Source organism: Sceloporus occidentalis, unplaced genomic scaffold (genome assembly GCF_023333645.1).
Source record: "Sceloporus occidentalis isolate IW3139 unplaced genomic scaffold, rSceOcc1.0.p SCAF_216, whole genome shotgun sequence".
In the NCBI taxonomy this organism is placed as follows: Eukaryota; Metazoa; Chordata; class Lepidosauria; order Squamata; family Phrynosomatidae; genus Sceloporus; species Sceloporus occidentalis.
In genome coordinates, this window is record NW_028317196.1 from 1,301,347 (window position 1) to 1,323,160 (window position 21,814).

A 21,814-nucleotide genomic window follows, 5' to 3' on the forward strand; every position below is an offset into this window, starting at 1 on the left:
TTACAATGTTGGGTAATATAATTAAAAAAGGACTTTATGATTTTGCGATTCTTTTTTAACGTTATTTTAAATTATTGGCCCAAATTCCAGATTTGAAGCCCGGTAGATATATTCTTTAGCGTTTGTTACCCTTTCCAGGCTGCTTATTTTCACAGCCCCTCCGGTGTCTCATTTGCGTCCCCATACACGGCCCGTCGGCGGCAGCTTCTTCCGTTACTCGCACCCGATTGCATTACTTCTGTTACGTGACACATCAGGACAATCCGAAAGCATGTGCCGGGGATATGTGTACTTGGACACCCATAACATCCTTGTGACACACGGCAGTTCACGCCTGATCATATCACTAAGTGCTTCGACTGAGAGAAGTAAATAAATAAGAATCGTTCCAGCGAGAAAGCCCGTTCCCACGGCTAGAAGTGGGGAGAGCTGTAACGGGTTTAGTTTAGTTCTGCCGGCCAACACAATGGGACGACTACAAATATGGCGGAAAGAGGTGTGATTTCTGCTCTGCTTGGGGGTTTCATGCAAAGGGTTAATGCCTCCTTGAGTCCTGCACTTGTAGTTGTATCATGAACAGTGCCAACATGTTCTTGAGGGACCTCTAAGGTCTTGAAATCTTACTCTAGGGACATACTGGTCACCAAAAGGTTCCACAAGCTTCCATATACTCTATATAGTGACATCAGAATAAAGAGATTAATCGAGAAATCCCAAGTGATGTCATGTTTGGATTTTAGGTTAAGATCCCAACAATTTGCCCAAAAGAATTAAGTGCCAGAAAAAAAGGAACCATGACCTTCAGGAATGGTGTCTAGTCCGGCTTAAACACTCCTTGTCCAAAATAAATGTAAATATTTAGCATTTTCAATTAGTCATTTTGGAAAAGACAACATAAAAAAAATATAAGATGTAAATGCCCCTGATAGTGTTAAAATTATACAAATTATACAAATAGCTGCCAGTGGTGATGAATGTAAAATGATTGTTCGGTATCTGTTTCCTCGCTGAGCCCTTCTGTGTGATTCTGGGCATCTGGGAGAGAGGGTTTAGCATCGGAATAACGTGGGCCGATCCCAGACGGCATCTGCACACGTCTATTACAAATCACATTTTTTCCCCCTGAAAATATTATCTGTAAATAACTAACGCCGGCTCTTGGTTTTTGTCAAACTGACAGCTCGCAAAACTGCAGATGGCTTTGAGTTGCGTGTCAGGGTCCTGGAGACCTCCCAGATCTTAGGGAGGCTTAACCTCCCACCGAAACGCAGCAACGCGGACCAGCAGCACTGAGAGGCAAAGCACTGGCGTTACAACTCAGCATCAGCGTAATACTCGGACAACGAGAATGAACCTACGAACGCAGGACACCAACAAACAAAAAACTGTAAAAATCTCCAACTCCTCCCTTCCATGTTCTTCATCCCGCTACATGCACCGGTTATGTGACGTCACACCATATGAGGACAAAGAGTGATGAAGAGGTCCATTTAACTAAAGAGCTCAGTTTTATATACTTTCAGGGCAGTCTCAGTCCTATAAAAGACCATTAAGTGGATTTCCATTTTCACCGAGACGCTGTTCAAGGGATTTACCCCTCTTTCTTTCGTGGCAGGTCTTGCTCCTTTATATAAAACATAAAATGGTATCCCCTTAATCAGAAGAAACATTAGCAGTGAAGAAAAGATGTGTAAAGATATGTTTTAAAATATTACATAATTATTTTTATTTTATATAAATGGTTGTAAGTGTTGGGTTAGGGACAAGAAGGCAATTTACTGAGAAACAGGAGAGTCCAAAACCTGTCCCATACCCGGTCACAACAGGTAACAAGTGCAGAGATCACTGCCAAGGGCTGTCCATTGGTGCTTGCCAAACAAAACTGCATGGGAAGCCCATGTGATGGCACAGAAAGGATCCAGTCAGGAGTAAATGCTGCATAAAGATCACATTTTAATCCAGATGCCCCCAGAGGACAAAAATGGAATTGCAATTTAAAAAACAGCAATCAAGAGGCTAATCCCAGCCGCCAAGTGCCTGGATTCACATTCTAAAACTGAGCAAAAAAAGGCAATCGCTAATAGATTCCAGCTTTAATGTAGGGATTTAGGGGCCCGGGATGTAGCAGGTTTCGTGGCTCAGTATATCAGCAGATTGATGTAGTACCCAAGTATTACACTTACTATTTAATACTCGCAGCCAAATATCTGGGGATACAATTAGTATAAATGGTTGGTCCATTTACTGCACTAGCGCCAAATAATCTCTTTATGGAAATGCCCCAAAAACCTTAAAGAACAATAATTTTTGAGTCGGCCCATGGTGAACACGGCCATGCTAGTGCCAGACATCTGGCTGTGTATATATTAGAGCCGATGATAAAATATTAAAAGCATCAAACTCCATTCCAAAATAAGCGTCTCAGGTTCCCGTCTGGCACGGAGAAATGGTACGGTGTTATTAAAGTCAAACAGGGAAATCAAATGATGGTTGGATGCCCCCCCCCCCCCCCGGTAACCAAGCATTCATTTTCCAAAAATAATTCTAAATTATTATTTGTTTAATCGGAATCACAAACACAATATTGGTTAAAACAGATGATTTGATTCACACTCCGAATTCCGCCATCTACAAAGACTTGACAGCTGCGCGCATGAATGAAATTCCTCGAGGAATATTAAGCCAAATTTCCCAAATATCAAATGTTTAGAAAGAAAACATACAAGATTATTATGTAAACAAAAAGGGAAAAAAAAGTGAAGGGTGGATGGCGAGAATATCTTCTGCGGTCGACTATTATCTCAGTAAACTCATTTCTTTACCCCCGGAGAGGCTGTCTTTTCCAGGCTAATCCTCGTGTGCAGTCAATATTTGTCTAACGTGATATGATACGGCTTGTTCTATAAACATTATTATTATTTTTTTTAAGTTAATAAAATTCTATTTGAAATAAAAATGGCAACTTAAAACAAACACAAACTAAACACTATAAAAGAGCTGTCTCTTCCTTGATTAATGTCCATTCTCCCGTGGGTCTCTTTTGCCGATATTTATACAGTTGGCCAATCAACAGAAGGCTAAGGGTCAACCTTATAGAGGGTTAATATCTGCGAAATCTTCCGCTTTTTGCAAAAAAAATATGAAAACAAATAATATTGCGCGTTAAAGTATTCTTCCGATGTCTTGTATAAATAATTGTAAATATCCTTTTATCTCTCTGAACCCGCACAAAAAATATTCTTTGAAGCCCCTCGCCCGTGTTGATTAAAAACTAATAATATTTAAAAGTTCTGAGTTCAATTTTAAATTTATACAAAGTAACAGAAGGGAAAAAAATAATGTTTTTATATTATTATTATTTTTAGGTAAGAATTGCTTTAATTTGGGTAAATTATCTAAAGTTTTTATGTTGAATGTCAAACCCCCTCCCGAAGCCATTATTTTTAAAAATGAAGCAGTAATATCAGCTAGATAAATGCGCTCCATTCATTACGGGCCGGCGATGTGTCATCTCGTACCTCTCCCTGGAGCGGGCGGATGACGGGAGTTCAAATCCCCAGCCGTATTTATCAAGTGACATTCGGACCTTTAACAGCAAAACGTTTCTCATGCTCTTAAAAACCAATTTACTTTTCTAAATGAGCCGTAATAATTCACGAAATAATCTCCCGGTGTCACGATTATAGGGCGGTTATCCATTTAACATAATGAATGCTCCGCTCCCTCATTCATTATCTAATCTGGTGGCTCCATGCGCATGCCTGTGTATAAACTGTCTTGTTGTTAATGCCTGGACGGACCCGGAGGAGTGGATGCAGTGCGCGTTGATACGTTGGTGGCCGCTCTATCCCTCAAACCCATTAACGTGATTACGGAATACCATCCCTGCACCCCACGCTTCACGCCGGACACGGGGCGAGGGTGGTCCGGATATCATAATGCGTTCAGAATGCTTACAACTTTTTCCGCATCTTAGGAAAAGCCCGACGTAGACACAGAAAAGAGACATCTCCGGTGTTTGGCCCAAATAAAACACTCTCAATGTATCTACGTTTAATGGGTAAAGATGGAACAAATAAAATATGTTTCATTTAAAGCAATTAGAATCCACTCCTTTAGGGAGATAATTACTGTCAACATAAGCATCCTTAATTTGTTAACTTAGTTCATCTGTGTTGAAGAGCTCAAAAGGTGCCCTTAAGAGTCATTTTAGAGCATATGTAAGATAAATATGAAACAATGTCAACAATGTGTGTTTTTTTTTTTCCTTTCTCCAAAATCTTTAAAAGTTAACACTGTATTTTGTTTACGGTCCCCGGAGATTTCAGCGTAAACATTTAGTAAACAAATGTATCCGTCTCGTTAGACGACTGACGTCATAGAGGAGGTTTAAATGTCACCGAAACACACCTCATATGTAATGTTTAATAAACAAAGATGGATGACACGCGAGAAAAATGGCGTTAAAAAAGTGTTAACATTTGCTCTAAATGCAAGACTTTAAAGTTAACGCCGCAGCAAACGACTAAATACTCAGAAGAAGCGCGATGTTCTATATTATTGACAGGTGAACACACACGATGAGCACATTTTGTGTTAGGTTTATGTGTCACCGGACACCCGACGCTCTAACATCAGGAAACAGTTGCCACAATTATGCAACATTTATTTCGGAGCGAACGCTTTCAACTGCTTATTACCGGCTATCTGTCTCCTCTATGAATCTCGTACCCTCTTATGCTAAATATTTACGTTTTAATTAAGAGGAAAATGGTTTCAATTTTCATCTTTTTGAAACACTGTATGAACGAGTTCCCTCCGGTCCATACGTGTTGCTGTAAACGTGCGCACGACGTGGGGAGGAAAAATTACACATCTCCAAAAAACAAAATAATGGGTGGAAAGTAGTATTTTCCTCCCCAGGTTTCCATCAACATATACGTCATAAGTATATATATATATATATATATATATTGGAGCAATTGCTGAAAATCATATTAACTTAGTACGGGAAGGTCCTTAAAAGTGAAGATTTTTTTGCAAAACAAAATATCATATAGAATGTATAGAATTGTATATGCATAGAAGTGTATGGGGTTATATAAGAATGCCGTGTGATATACAGGATGGAAGAATTGTGATATTTCTATAAATAGATTTATCTGTTGGCCTCGAGATCGCCATTTTAGGTGGTCATGTGATATTTGGTTCCGCCCTCTGCTTCTAAACCTTACTGGGGTTATTGCTTTACGGCAGAGTCTGTGCATATCAGAGCAATTGGTCCCATATACCTATATATATATATATATATATATATATATAGCTGTATGACAAGATCTTAATGACTCGAATAAGCAGACGGAAACCAGATGTAATAAAAAGTATATGACATGATCATTGGCTGGTTATAAACTATAACATATGCTATAAGTTTATAGACATAAAGGGGTTAATCACAAAGCAAAATTCTGCCAAAGGTCCCAGCGGGTCCTGTTAACAACCACTTAGAGCCTTATAGCATAACACAGGGGCGTCCAACCTGCGGCCCTCCAGCAGCTGCAGGACTACATCTCCCATAATGCTCTTTCAGCTAAGGGGCTGGCTGAGGAGTGTGGGAGATGTAGTCCTGCAGCAGCTGGAGGGCCGCAGGCTGGACGCCCCTGGCATAACACATACTATGGCCCCCTATGGTGGGAACTGCATGCTAATATTAGATCACGGGGGCGATGGGATTTAACTTTTGGGCTACGATCCTAATAAAAATGAAGCTATAGGCAAATATCTGTTTAGATCAATATAATATATTAATAGATTAATAAATATCAGGAAACGTTAACTTTTTGAGAAGGCTACTTTTTAAATAAAACGCAGACGTTTTGATAAATGTATCTTTTTCTTCTTTCTATTCAGCAGAACGATCGCTTTGTATCAGACGGATTCGCTACAGTCCCGGGAAAGCGTTGTCTCATCGCGATCGTCTCGTTATAGGAGCTCCGTGGAGTACGAGTCTCGCCAACCTCTGTGCAAAACCTCAGAGCAGCCAAGCCATAAAAAAACCCCAAAAGATTTGGCCGGGGGCCGCTCTATTTATCGCTACTGATTTCAGCTTTTTGCGGCAAATTGTTTGGGAAACGCGGACAAGGATCTGAATTTCATTATTTGGATTCTTCGAAACATCTCATTGTTCCCAAATTGCTATTTTGGTAAAATCCCAAATCAATAAAACCCGGTTACAAAACCAAAGCGTATCCCACAATTTCATTGTGAAACGTGTTATTGTTTATGGCTCGGCATCGCTGAGACCGCAGTAACCCTTCGATTAACCGCCTCGTAAAACATTACACGTCCTCGGAGACTTTAGCAATAAAAGACGATGGCCACAAGGACATTTTATAAATATTTAGTAACTTCATAAATAAGCAGAAGACGATCGTCAGTTCCCCTCCCGCGGAGGAAAACAACTCGTTTATGGCAAGCAGATGGGTTATTCTGTCTCCCCTCGGCCGCGAGGGCCGATCGCCACGACCATCAGACATATTATACGCGTTACGGGACCCCAACAATAATAATAGTGATATTTCTGCTAAAGACGTCTTCTCTATGGGCAGAAACATGAGATTGCCAGAAATTCCAAAAAAAAAATGCCCCTGTGGTCTAAAATACCCAGGGGTCCTGCAGCAGGGTTTCAAAAGGGGGCTTTTCTCACGTTCGTTCATTTCATTGGTCGCCATGGCGTTAAGACCACTTTTTATACATAACCTGCCACAAGTGATCCCAAATGATGAATCCTCTGGGGGGAATAAATCCGGCACTCATTTTATACCAGAGCAAGGGGTCCGCGTAAGGCTTTTAACGTCGGACGTAGTCCCAGACGGGTCATGCAGGCATTCTGCGCGCTCGCGTCATTTCATACATGCAAAGCACCATACGGGGCAAATCGTACCCTCTGAGACATACAGGGGAAGCAGAAACCTAGAAACCCCCCCAAAATGCAAATAAAAATGTATTTCTTTCGTTTCATCCAACCAAGGAATCCCAATAGCTACCTTTTAACTAAATCTATCCCCTGCTGGGGGGGGGGGGCAGATGTAAACTTCAAAAAGCCCCTGACATTATACAGCCCCCCCCCCACAAACCTCACAAAAGACATGGAGGCAGAATTAACCCTGTGCTCTCCTAAGGGGCATCTCTCGAGCACCTAAAATCACCTAATTAGTAGAAAGGACCGGGTGACATAATCAGCACGATATATATTATATCTTTTATTCTGTAAACAGATTTAATAGAAAATTAAATACTTGAGATTTTTAAATGGCTCTCGGTTGGCGGGACACCAGATCTCTGCTCAGCCAACGGCAGTAAAAGGGTTAACCCCACACGTCATTCATTCAGGAGAGATGCACAAAGTCATTGTTAAAGATTTGCATACATGTTGCATGTTACACGCAAGAGGAATGACCCGGCATGCTTTCAGCCCCCGAGTAACCGGCCCCCGACCGAGCGTGCACTCAAAATAATTAAACGAGCCGTCGGTTTACTCACCCGTAGCTGAAAAAAGGCAGAAAAAAAAAGAAGAAAAAAATACATTTTGATAAAGTCAACATATTTTCCTGCTAAAGCTCTCATTAAAAAATGCATATTATTACTCAATAATTTATTAAACGCGAACGCGTGACATCATCATTGCGTGTATAAAAAGTTTTTGGCAATAGTGATTCTCTTTGGCAACCTCACTTTACGGCGCTGTTTGCATGGCCTCGACTCACAATGTTATAGGATCTGCCTGTTCAGGACAGAGTTTTTACAGCAGCTGTAAAGCGTATTGCTGCTTCTTACAGACACTAAATCTACCTCTAATAGGGGACACCAAGCTTACGATATTAAAAATAAAAACTTTGGGTAATATCATTAAACAATAATATCAAAACCAATTAACGCACTGTAATAATTCTGTTTTGAGCAAAAAAAAAACAGTTTTAAGTTTTAAGGGAAAAGAATCAAAAATTTGATCCAAACGTGTTTTTATGGCATTAAAGACTTAAAAATCCATTATTTTAACTCTTTCCCCAGACGTATACATATAGCATATAAATAACATGGAGGAAATCGGTGCCGGAGGCAGTAGAAAGGGGTTTTTTTTTATTAAAGGGAAGATTTTTGTGACAGTCGATGTTTTAATTTATAAGGAGAAAGATACCATCAATGTACATACATCCTGCTCAGCCAGAAATAATGTTTAGATTAGATAACTGGGGTTAGCAAAGGGTTACTGCTAATGCATCATTTCCTGAAGTGCCAAAACCCACAAAAACCAAGTAGGTTTCTTTTTCTCCAGCTGACAGAATGTGAGTTTTGGCCAAATCGGTAGATAAAAACACACCTGTGGAAAAGTATCCAAAAATAACAGAATCTGAATATAAAAAACTTTGCCCCCCCCCCCCCCGGCCTTTAACAGGCAGGTAACAAAAATAGCAGAGCAAAATTTGGGTGTTTACGGGAAAACGTGGTTTCTGCCTCGCAATGAACCTGAAATAGTGGGAAACCTGATTTTTCGCAAAAATGAGATTGAGCGATTGCAAAATGTGTATTTTTCTTTCTTTCTTTCTAAACATACGCTATAGTTCAAAAGTTTGGGGTCACTGAGCTGTTTCCATGGAAATTTCTGGGTGTCACATAATCGCAAAAGGGTTTTCTAACGATCGATTACCCTTTTAAACTAAGACTTGGCTCAGCGAACACAACGTGCCATTGGAACACAGGAGTGATGGAAGTGATAGGAGTGATGGGAGTGATAGATGGGATAAAGGGCCTCTGTACGCCAATGACGATATTCCACAAGAATTTACAGCATTAACCCCATCTGTGCTGGATTTCTGATCCATTTTAATACAAAAAATCTGCTTTTCTTTCAAAAACCAGGACATTTCTAATTGACCCCAAACATTTGAAGGGGAGCGCACGTGGTGACAGTTCTTAATGCCGTTGATTGGCAAATTAAGTCTTTTCGTGCTTCTACTTCCAGCGTCAGAGGGTCTGATCTCTGGCTGGAGGTGTCATCACAAAGAAACCATAGAGATGTTACCTGAATGCCAAAGCAGAAGGCATCTCTATGGTATTTTGTGTCACCTACTATCGCCCCAGCTCAATAGAAGCTCGATTAAGGCTTTACCTGCCACGATGTACCGACATGAACAGTCAGAAGGGTTCATTGCAAACAACGCAGCTCCGGTCCTGTTATTTTGGAAAAAAAAGATAAAGCAACAAAAAAAGATACCTTTCCAGCTCAGCAATTTGCTTGTCTTTATCATTCTTCTCATTCTCGACCTCCTTCAGGATCTGGAGAAGTCTGTTCACCTCGGCCTGGGCTTTTCCACACTCCTCCCGGTAGTAACAGACATCGTTATCCAGCTGTTTCAGCCTGTCTGTGAGTTCTGGGTTTATTCTCGGGTCTTCCTCCGCTTCGTGGGCCTTAAATACAAATTCCGGGGGTTATTCTAACTCTGTGGTGGTGCAAAGAAGTGAGAAGTCCCCCCCCACAAAAAAAAATAAAAAAAACACTGGGTGCTCCGTATAAGCCCATTCTGGTACAAAGTCTAAAAAAAAGTTCTTTGCCGCCATCGCCATCAATAGAGTGGACCAATCAGAAGGGAGATTCTGTTGGTTGCTATGACGACAGAATGACTTCCCTATAGTTTGAGCCAGAATCACTTATTATACGTAACCCCCAAAGCGAGGAGAGTTCGGCTGTGGCGGGCAGTAAAAATAACACCCTATACGGGTGAAAATGAAGCTTGCAGTGTTAAGTTTAAAATATTTGGAGCCCAGCAGGTAAATCAGAAAAGTATATATTTATATATAATTATATCATAAATATTTACGGACAATTAATGACGTAAATAATTTGAAACGAGACAGTGGGTCGAATAATCAGTGTTTCTTATCAATATTTTTTAGTTTAAAAATGTCATTTTTTTCAAAGCTAAAAATGTATACAATAACAGAGCTGGGTGAAAATGGATGTAATTCCCACGGGGAAAAAAATCAAGTTTTGTTGAGTTTTCTTGGTCAACTGCATCACGTGGGCAGTGACATCATAACGCAACATATCAGGAAACGGTTTGGACATTTTTTTTTATATTTTACCCAGCTCCAGACATTACATTTCTTGAAAAACAAGACAATTTCATGCATCAGGCAGATAAAACACAACAGACACAACACAATAAAGTCATTTAACCACACGGTAGAACAATTGTTCTTCACCCACGTTGACTCACATACACCACAGCGACAGACAACGGGAAATAAATGAACAGGTAGCATACCCCCTGCGTGTCATTACTCCTACCCGGCGCCTTCAAAGAGTAAGCAAGAGAAAAAACAAGGCAAGCAAGCAAGAAAACGACATTATGTGGCAGTAAAAAGAACGTGCAGAAAATAAAAAATTTTAATGTACCAATACGGCTGCGAGAAGGTTGGAATTCTATGCAATGGAAACAAAAAATAAATACAATATAAAATTATTTTGATGTAAATAACTTGAAATTAATATCAGATTTTTTTTAAAAAAAATAACTTTTTGGAAAAATAAATATATTGTTTGTTAAGAGCGTTCATAACATAAAGAGGAAAATGTCTGCTTTTATGCTCATAATATGCAAAAAACATAATGGTTATATGTGTGCGGCATTAACGCTAATAGACCAATGTCAACGACGCCGCATTTAGCGAGATAGCGTTTTTCTGCCCTGGGCAGGCACTCCTGATTAGCCTTAATTTTGCATTAATAATAAGAAAGTAGGATACAGGTTTTTTTCTGCCTACTCAGCTCCATTTCATAGCATTTAATACTCTTTTAATATTTTTTTTTTACATGACTTATTGGAAATTGCACATAAGCTTTTTCTGCTGGCTGGGGGAACCAAATTACTGCCGCACGCTGTACTTCCTGTTGAGCAATAAAACCAAATGTTGCTCAGTCAGTGCCCAAGAAATGCCCACGTGAGTGTCTGTGTGCAAAGCAAAAGCCCCTCTCTCCACTTACTGAATACGTCACTGCATTAAAGAACGTTATTTTCTGCAATAGAATGGAAATATCCCAAAAATAACACTTTTCACATACAACCAACTTGTACTTACTATGGGTTTCCTTTACAGGGTCTGATCATATTCTTTCTTTAACAAGCTGGCATTTTACCGTAAAATAACACACACAAATTGTTAACTGATTGTGTAGATATATTATTATTATTTATATATTATATTTATTATTATTATTATTTTATTTATATATATATATATTTGTTTTTTATATATATATTTTTTTTTTCACTCTAATACATTTAATAGCAAATATCAAAGTGGTACCAGATTTTGGGGGAAGGGAAGTATTTTCAGATTGTTTAATGTGAATATTTATAAATTAGAAGTGAAATATTACATTGAACAATACGTGGGAAAGACGTTCATGGACCTCAGCAAGCATGCATTAGAGAGAGGAGAAAGGGGTTTATTCTCTTTATTTAATCTCGCATTATTCTATGAGCTAGTTTGGCCCTCAGTGAATAGATAGTAACCCTAGAACACACCGTATATAGAGGTATATGTTCAGGGTGTATATATATATATATATCTATATATCTATATATCTATATATATATACACACACACATATATATATATTTGAATTAACATTATCATTTCATTCATAAACATTTGTTCCGTAAATGTCTGATGAACATTCCAAACAGCTGTAATATACACAACAGAACATGCGCGCTCAGCATACTTTGCAGGATCTTTCGGAGGAAAATCAATCAGAAGGTCGCAGCTCCCGATCATATCAGTGTAATGTCATTATATGATATATTAGTAGATTGTGTTTCTGTTGCTTTTTCACCAAGCCGGAATGCGAGGGGGGGTAGGGGCAAGGAGGTAATCTGCCCCCAGACCTCTATGATTTGGAGACCTTGCCGCAGAAAAGTTTTCTCTTGTGGATTTAATTGTAATTTCATATATTGGCACCAGGAGGGGCTAGAGTAGATTAAGGCTGAGTTTACTCTAGGACTGGATCTTTTCTATGCTCCTGGTAAAGGGGTTTGAATCCCTCTGAGAAAGGATGGAATGAGTGCAATTGGCCACGTTGGCTTCCAAATCTGCTCCTGGCCATTACATTTGATGGACGCTGACGTTGCCCCCAGGCTGACCGCAGCGAGCCCTCTCCTGAACAGAGCGCTTTCTCTAATATCTCGCCCCAACCCAAACAGAGCAATAAATGATTTAATACGTGGATTTCCCTGCGTCTCCACTGCGGGAAACCATTTCTTACGTCCCCTACAGCTAATTTCGGGCTCGGAAGTGGTATTCTACACAACGTTCTGTACAAACCAGAACCTGATTCTATAATAAACCTCCTCGTTTACGGTTATTCTTCAAATCATTTTCCAGTTATTCGCCAAATTGCTAAATTGTAACATAACGAACATTTAAAGAAACCTTTCAGCGAGTTCCATGGATCAAAGTGATTGCAAATGAACCACCAAGCCGGGTCGACACCGACATGGGAGACGAGCAAAGAAAGGCGAACCAAGAAGATTAACGCATTCTGCGGGCCGCGCTTTGGGGATTCGAGACAGTAATAATTAGCCGTGCTGTCCCCCCGGGGGCTTTTTAACCACATGTTAGTCAGACAATGATTAAAGCTGAGCGTCTGCTTACTTTAATTATCGAAAATCATGTCAGCGTTTTCGGGATAACTGTTGCCAGAGTCAGGGATGGGAATGCAGGGTTTGAAATGAGGGCAAAGCCGCCGGGTCAACAAAACCATGTGTGCTGAGCTGCAGAAAGTAGGACCGGGTAAAAAAACAAGGAGTCGTCGGTGGTACCACCCTACGGAACATGTCGGCTGCACTTCGGTTTACGGGTCAGAGGTGGCCAAGAGGTAGCTCTCCGGGTGATGCTTAACCCAAATCCCACAAACTTCAAACAGCTACCAACCCCACTGGATTAGGGAAAGGGGATACAGTGGCAATATGGCTTTTTTCATATTGTTTTGTATCAAAATACAAATTTACATCATTTGTAAACAAAATTAACCATGTTAATAAATAAATAAAATAATAAATAATAATATATAATAATTGTAATAATAAATATATAATAATAAAAATATATAATAATAATAAAAAAATTATCATAATAATAATAAAAATACATCGTATTTGCGAAGGATCCTGCAAAGTATTTGAAGCATTTACGCCAAGACGTTATTGCATGCCACGATGCCGGGTGCAAAATAATTAATGACGCGTTCAATTGCGGTGTTTTAAAAAAAATAAAAAAAATATTTGAGATAAATGATAAATAACATCTGGTATGAAAAAGCAGGAGGAGATACAAGCATTGGGATCACGGTGCTTTGGGGTGCGACACGAACGGCCTCCCATGCGCGGCGGAGCGATGGCGGAAGGGACTTACAGGGTTGTACATCTGATTGAACAATTGCTCCGCTTGCTACATTGGTAAGACGGGAAGGAACGAAACACAGACAGGAGAAGAAGGAAAAAGATTCAGGAAAAACAGCAATAATTCCACAAACCCGTCGTATTTGGTACAAAAGCTGGTGGCAGATCCGTGGAACGTCGGGCTCCTCGACATTCCGGAGTGAAAGCGAGACGCGCTCGGGAAATATAAATGTTTGTTTTGGCTCCGAAAAGAGAATAGCTAGTTTCAGAAAATGTAATGTTTGTATTACTTTCCCTTTTCTAAAGTTAAATAACCCGTGAAATAAAGAAAGCTGTCCACTTTTGATGATGCATTAAGTGCCGAGCGCGTGCAATGAATCACTCGGAATACGTTTGGCCCGGATGATAATTCATCACTGGATTTTCAAAGATAGTAATAAGAAAAGATTAATTAAGAGCCGTTGTTCAGTACGCGGAATTCATTTTTCTTAATGCGGATCGTTGGGGGGTCATATAACGAACACCGTACCTGCGGTGAAAAGATTTGGGTGAAGATTAAAGAAAATATAAACACTTGTTGCGAGTGATCCATTTTCAAAGCAGCTGTATACAAAAAGGCAGAAATCGGGTCTTTTGTTCTTAATACATCACTTTATGCAGTTTTGATCAAATAAAACCCATACACTGAATAATTATTATTAATACAAATTCTAATCTGATAAAAAAAATAGGTTTGTTGGGTAAAATGTTACTAAAAATTACAAAACTATCACTTTTAAGACACTTTTCTGTCTTCTAATTTTTTTTTACATATCTCAAAAATTAGGCATTCAAAATAAGCCGATTGGTTACTTTAAGCGGAAAATTCTATTTTTTGGGGCCATTCGTTTTAATGCCGTTCGTTCCGTGTATGATTTTTATTTTAAGAAAGGAATGGGAAGCGACCAAACATCTGACGTTTAGCGTATCGAGTAACCGGAGCATTCATCTTCCGACGGTTATTTTAAGGTCCGCGTTGAGACCGTTTGGAATGTAAGGGGTTAAGTGAACATTAAATATTTAGAGCTGTAAAGCACAGATACCGCGCTTATCCGTTTAGAGGAACAAATCGCCTACAATTCATCAATCTGAAGGATAATGCTTTGTACAGTAAAGAGAAATATCGCCTTTATTTAAGCGGCTTTCTTACAATGACGGAGACGGAAGGGGAGGAAAGTCTCCGAGGGCCGGAATCTTCAGGAATTTTAGACATTATGAGTTAATAACTAATTGGGTAAAGAGAAGAGATCAGCCGTCAAGCCACAAAAAAAGTTCCCTAAAAACAATGCCACTGGGGAGTTATTACTGTATACAGCGCTGGGGGGTTATATTACTGTATACAGCGCTGGGGGTTATTACTGTATACAGCGCTGGGGGGTTATATTACTGTATACAGTGCTGGGGGTTATATTACTGTATACAGCACTGGGGGGTTATATTACTGTATACAGCGCTGGGGGTTATATTACTGTATACAGCACTGGGGGGTTATATTACTGTATACAGCACTGGGGGTTATATTACTGTATACAGCACTGGGGGTTATATTACTGTATACAGCGCTGGGGGGTATTACTGTATACAGCGCTGGGGGGTTATATTACTGTATACAGCGCTGGGGGTTATATTACTGTATACAGCGCTGGGGGTTATATTACTGTACACAGCGCTGGGGGTTATATTACTGTATACAGCGCTGGGGGTTATATTACTGTATACAGAGCTGGGGGGTTATATTACTGTATACAGTGCTGGGGGGTTATATTACTGTATACAGCACTGGGGGTTATATTACTGTATACAGCGCTGGGGGGTTATATTACTGTATACAGCACTGGGGGTTATATTACTGTATACAGCACTGGGGGTTATATTACTGTATACAGCGCTGGGGGTTATATTACTGTATACAGCGCTGGGGGTTATTACTGTATACAGCGCTGGGGGTTATATTACTGTATACAGCGCTGGGGGGTTATATTACTGTATACAGCACTGGGGGTTATATTACTGTATACAGCGCTGGGGGTTATTACTGTATACAGCGCTGGGGGTTATTACTGTATACAGCGCTGGGGGTTATATTACTGTATACAGCGCTGGGGGGTTATATTACTGTATACAGCACTGGGGGTTATATTACTGTATACAGCGCTGGGGGTTATATTGGAATCCCTCTTTAAATATATTGAAAGCTCCACTATGGGGCTTCTCCTTTTGGCCAATTTTAAGTAAGTTCTTTTTCCGTGAAGCCATAAGAGGCGGCCGGCAGATATTTGCGGATATTCCGATCACACCCTGCTCTTATAATCTATTTCTCCTGATGCTCTACTGGTGAAACTTTCCAAACACCAGACAGACAGTTGGGATGTTTTTTTCCAAGTTCAAAGAAGTCTTTCAAGTCCGTGTTCCTGTAGAATGACATCCCTGATACCCGATTATCAGCACACGGGTGACACCCGACAGACGCTTACAGGCTGCCTGCAATCGCTCTCCCTCCGCTTACCTTTTTCAGCTGAGCCTCCAGCTTGTTACATTCCTCTTTCTTTTGTTCGATGGCCATTTCCAGAGATTTTAATTTGGAGTCTCTCTTCATTCCCGACGAGGCCAAGGAGGACGCGTGTTCTTTCAGGTCGATTAAACTCGACTAAGTGGAAATCAAATAGAAGCAAAAACGTCAATTAAGAAACATTTCATACAAAAAACAACAACCGGACGCAGAACAAACGCAGAAATAAAGCCTTCCGACGGTAAAATCCCGTCTTATTCCGCCAAATAATGCTCTCATTGAGAGGAACCCAGAATTGCATCATCGTGCGCTGCGCTTACGGCTTGCGTAGAGACCCTCGTGCCCCCCGGTCCAGTCTCACCTCCTTTTCGTTGAGTTCAGCCTGTAAAGCGTTGATTTTCTCTTTAAGGTCTTTATTTTCTTTTTTGTAGTTTTCAATCTCTTCCAGTCTTTCACGATCATCTTTCTCCCTTTGTTCTTTTAAGCGTTCGATTATTCTCTCCTTAAAAAATAGGAAGCAGGGATTAGAACTCGAAGTTTTACAAGCCGGTGTTTGCTTTATTCTTCCTGGTTTAACCCCAACACGGAGCGTTGTATCTTTTTTGCTTATGTTGACGTGATATTCAGCACTACAATGGTGTCAGGACCTGCCATGAAAACCCTTTTCTCACCCTCATTAGGGCTTCACTCTTCCTCGAGTGAAACTCACTTTCACTTACAGAGATACATTGTCTTTATTGCCCATCCTATTCATACTCAAATTCTCTTATTTTTCCCTAAAACCTCAAAAAAAAAGTCCTTCAAACTTCACCACCTCAAACCTTCTCCTCTATCTTCACCCAGACCTTCTTACCTCGCCCGATCTTCACCTATCGTGTTGGCCTTACCAGTCGCCTGTTCTAGATCATGAACTTCTTAGAACAGACTCATTCTTCCTTTACGATTAATAGCAGGGTTTGTAATGTTTTTCCAGTATATAATAGATTATAGTATAGAGGGCATATAACGGCATTCTATCCAATAATATCTATGGCTGGTGGGGACTTTAAATACACCTGCCGTGCCACAACTTCTATTCTATCAGAAACAACGAAGGAACTGGACGTTGGGGGGGAAAAAACATCACTTTGTAAATGAAGAGGAATAACACTTAAGAACTTTGTGAATCACCATTAACGTTCGTCCGGCATCGCGGGGTCTTTTTTATTTGTACCGTAATCCGTAACCCAAAAGAAACGTCAATAAAACGTGGATTCAGCCCATCATCCGGCGCATGTTTGGAAACGACTCGACTACGGCGATCTTTCCACTTAGTGTAATTTCGTTTAAGCGATTACCTTCTGTTTTAATAAACTGCGTGTTCTGCTCGAGTCAATCATTGATGGAAGATCTACCGTACCTGTCATCAGCGTGAATTATAACGTCAAGAACATCTGTTACACGGTTCTGCTTGATTAACAACTAACGCGTAGAACCATCCACGATGTGTTTCTGTTTCGTGTGTATTTGCATTGGCAGGAGACCCTCGTTCCCTAAAACTTTTATTATTATTTTTTTAGGTTATTCTGGAAGGCTAATAGTTTGCATTTTTTATCACATTAGCGGGATTGGAGGCTGAACGGGACTGCGTATCTCCTCGGGACGGTCAATCGCTCGCGAGGTATGTCCATATGGTAAGACCGGACTTAAAACAAAAAAAAGGCTCTGAAATATACTGAATTTATTCCCATCGTTCGCATTTGCAGTTAATATCCAACTTGAGCCCTTTCTTCGGGCAGATGGAATACATATTTAATGATGGCCTTTGAGATACATTTTATCTTTGAAATCATAATGACTTTTAGGAAAAACAGACAAATCAGGTTATTAGAACCCAGAAAAACAACCCGGTGTTTGTCCAGGTGAAAGCCCGGTTATGAATCTCTAATCTCTAATGATACATTAACATCCCTGAGATGACCACTGAAAAGAAATACTACAGTCTGGTGTCAAATAATACTAAAACAACAACTTTGCCATGGAAAGGAGAGTATTCTATGAACAGAAGATTAATCAGGGTAATGATGTAGCCATATTGGACCAAGAGAAGATGGAACCATTGGTCCAAGGTGATACATTTTATTGGACAGAGATAGAAAGTTTCTGTCACTTTTTGTTGGCCCAATAACCTGAAATCTCGTTTCAAAGAGAAATCTTTTTTAAAACGTTACTTTTTGTAATATTTTGAACAGAAAGCGGGGAAATCACCATGCCCCTTGGGTTTACTAACTGAATTACGGAATGGTTACCTTCTCCGAAAGCGCCTCTTCCAGAGTGGCCAACGCCGTGTCGGTGTTACTAGAATCCGTCTGCAACGACTTCACTCGATCCTTCAGGTTTCCGAGCTGCTTGTCTTTGTCTCTGAGCTGTTCCTGGAGATTTTCGATCTGTGAATAGAGCAAAACCAGTTGGGATTTGGGGGCATATGAAATACTATAGCTGAAGGCTATGTTATATTATTATATATTATATTATGTTATTATATATCCGTGCTCACTTGTATCTTATCAGCTTCTATTGTACAATTGGTTTTTTTATTCTTTTTTGTGGTTATTTTATCACCATTATACATATGGGAATTTACAGTCTGTTAGTTTTGTAGTTAAAAAAAACCCCAAAAAACATTAAACAATTCTTAATAACTACAAACTAACATAAAAAAAACAATTATACAATAGAAGCTGATACAAAATAGATTTTTAAATTGATGAAAAAGGGAAGTTTCCAAACATAACCTTAAAGTTTATTCACAAAAAAGCTACAACTTTACTGCCGCGGATCCGTAAGTTTCCTTCTATCTTTAAAAAGCCGCTAACTCCGGCTCTCTAGATTTCTTTTCACATCCAATTTAACGAACGAGGAGCTGCCAAGTGTTTCAGGGAGACTTCGGAAACGGCTCTCGGAGCCAAAGTGTGACATCACGGGGCGGGCGATGATGTTAGCTCCGCATTCCAGGTGAATAATGGCTTTTTTATACTTGGCAGTTTTGGGCAGCAGAGGGTCCTTTCATAGAGTAAAACATATTCCTCTATAATCCCCGACACAATGAGAAGCGAGAGGCTCTGCCTTTGTATTCAGGGATTACTTCGGCGTTTGTTTAACCAAAGGATTTCAAAACGCTTCTTACATATCACGCTTATACCATTGAAAGGCATTTCTGGCAAGAAGTCTCAACAAATAGGAAAATATATTCCATATTGTTGTTTCGAGTTTAGTGACATATATATTACTGTGACATGTGTTTAACATGAAAACAAAAAAAAAACCGAGTAGATAATGTATGCGCATAAACACTGGATTAGGGGATAACCTGATAAGAATTGGGTTACTGCGGAACAGGAACGTTCACGGGAGATATAAAATACACAAAGGGCCGCGGGGTTTAACTCAAAACATGCAGCCAAACCGACCGGGCATAAAGTGAAATGAAAGCCGCTCGCTCCCTGTCTTGGAAAGGACGGCTGCGTATGTTTCTGAAACGCAGTCATACCTTTATTATTACTGCGTGAAGACAGGGCCCAGAGCTAGGAAGGAACACGTTAATAATATAAAGATATATTTATTATAGAAAAGGGGTTACATCTTCACATAACAATTCCTTTTAATACATACCCTACGTCCCTTCCGTCCGTCCTGTGTCATCTTCTTTGGACTTCCATGAGTCGTCCCAAGTTGGGTCTCCCTCGATTCCAGACGGAAACTCAACTCAGGAGCTCTACTCATTGGCAACTGGAGGACCCCAAGCAACGGGGAGGAAACATTGACTACAGCTTGAATAAGGCTTACTGGGGTCAGTGGTCACCTCCAACTCAGTCTCGCCTTAAGCTCTTCAGCCCAAAGGTGGCCCAATAAAGAGAATATTAAATAACCCCGAGGAATGTTCCTCTAGGAGCCCATCTTAGCCTACATGGGCTATTTTCTAGACGTCGATACCCTCTTTATCGGGAGACATACCCACCGATCCCAATAAAAATGGCATTCTTTCTCTGTTCAGCCACAAATTAGCCAAAGTGACCCTTCCACAGGGCAGAGCAGTCGGCCAGAACCTCGGGAAACAGGTTCACTTAACCTGATGGTGAATAGCCCCCGGTGAACTTGGTGAGCAGCCCACGTGTGGCACGGAATGTGAAATGTCTGGTTCACGGCTGACTACTTTTTCCGCGTTACTCTGCAGCTCTTGAGGATACAGCCGGTCCAAGAATATTAATGGCACCCCGGGTATCGTTAATCAACGTATCAAGAAAAACTGTATAAAAAAAGTGATATATAAATTCATTTCAAAGTCCAGGCGCCGTTAGTCAAACCCCCTTCCTTCACACAACCAACAAAGTATCTCCTCACAAACGCGCTTCCTACGTGTCAACAAAACTCATTAAATGGAAGAAAACACATCTTTGTTTTATAATTCGCACATCTAAGGAAAATAAGCGAGAACGTAGCCTGGAGAATCGGCTTCTAATGAGACGACGTTCCGACGAGCGGATAAAATAAATGTACATCTTAAATTACCCGACGCTGAGTGCTCTCGAAAGAATAACAACGGTCGATTATTATTCACCGTGAAATCATTTTATTAAAAATCTGCCATTGCCACAGAAATGATTTCACTTTTTTTTTGTGGCGGAAGGAGGGAATCTGATTTCTCGCGGACTTCTTAACATATACAGGACACGGCAAAATAATATAAGAAGTATAAGACCTGTTGAATGACATCGACCATATGCTTTTCCAAAGCTAAGTGATTTCTTTTCATGTTTGAAAAAGGTCTGTATTACATTAACAATGTATCTGCGCTCTACATTACAAAAGTGATGTAACATTTAGATTTACCCCCCCCCCTCCATTTCTAGTTATTTCACCCAAAATAAATACAGAATTTTCTCACATGTCTAATCGACGCTTTCGGGTAAAGAATTCTCGGTGGTGGAAATTAGTTAAGACAATTTTTTTTTTGCATGTTTTATGGAGAAAATAATTATTTAAAGACTATTTAGTGGGATACTTCCCAGAGAAATGTAAATTACGCACCTCTCCTACAACACTCGCATATAACTACAATGCACCCGAGCCGGCGCGCGCCCCTCAACATACATCAAGTGAAGCCTCGTAGGTCTACTTATGGGGCAACACGCTTGCACAATTATACGGACTTTGTAATCACATGGACAATATGTATGACATCATAATATAGGCTACTTAAAAAAATCATTATTTAATATGGTCATTAATAAAATAATTTTTATTAATTTTTAAAAAAAATATTAGTAATAAATTATTTCAAGTAGCCTGTTATAACTATTTGGGGCAATTTAAAAAATAATCTAAAATTCCTTGTGTTTTGCTCTAGTTATAACATATAAAAGGCTCAATAATCATAAAAGTATAAAAAATGAACAAATCCATATTTTTATGTCTGAAAGATGAATTTCTTTTTTGGGGGGGAGGGGGGCAGACGCTTTACGGGTGTATAGATTTAATGACAGAAAGTTGACTCAATCCGATTGGGTAACGTGGCTACGGGACACACTTTATCAAATCCCAGACATGAAAGCCCATTCACTCCGACTTAAAGACATCTCACCGCACACGGAGAATCCCGCCACGTGAACAAATTACGCGATGAATGATTTCCAACAAGTCCTTTTAAAATTCGATGTCACGTGGCATTAATATCGCGAGGAATATCGGAGTTGAGGTGGCTTGTGGCAGGACCCGGTGGGGGGGGGGGCAGCTCTTAACCAAAATCTCTTGTTAAAAAATTAAA

General features: G+C 40.0%; 1 protein-coding gene across 4 annotated transcripts in view; it reads right to left on the reverse strand.

The window, feature by feature from the left end:
- The window catches only part of LOC149277369 (ERC protein 2-like), a 153,121-nt gene that overhangs the window by 84,386 nt on the left and 46,921 nt on the right, over positions 1–21,814 (reverse strand). Inside the window, exons 9-14 of one of the 4 annotated variants that reach the window (XM_089503008.1) lie at positions 18,300–18,437; positions 16,373–16,513; positions 16,009–16,149; positions 13,477–13,512; positions 10,326–10,355; positions 9,275–9,468 (exon numbers count right to left, since the gene is read on the reverse strand). In XM_089503008.1, coding sequence (XP_089359134.1) covers positions 9,275–9,468; positions 10,326–10,355; positions 13,477–13,512; positions 16,009–16,149; positions 16,373–16,513; positions 18,300–18,437 — 680 coding nt within the window. Of the gene's footprint in view, positions 1–624; positions 637–9,274; positions 9,469–10,325; positions 10,356–13,476; positions 13,513–16,008; positions 16,150–16,372; positions 16,514–18,299; positions 18,438–21,814 lie in introns of all 4 variants that reach the window. The other 3 variants (XM_089503011.1, XM_089503009.1, XM_089503010.1) reach the window with 3 other exon arrangements.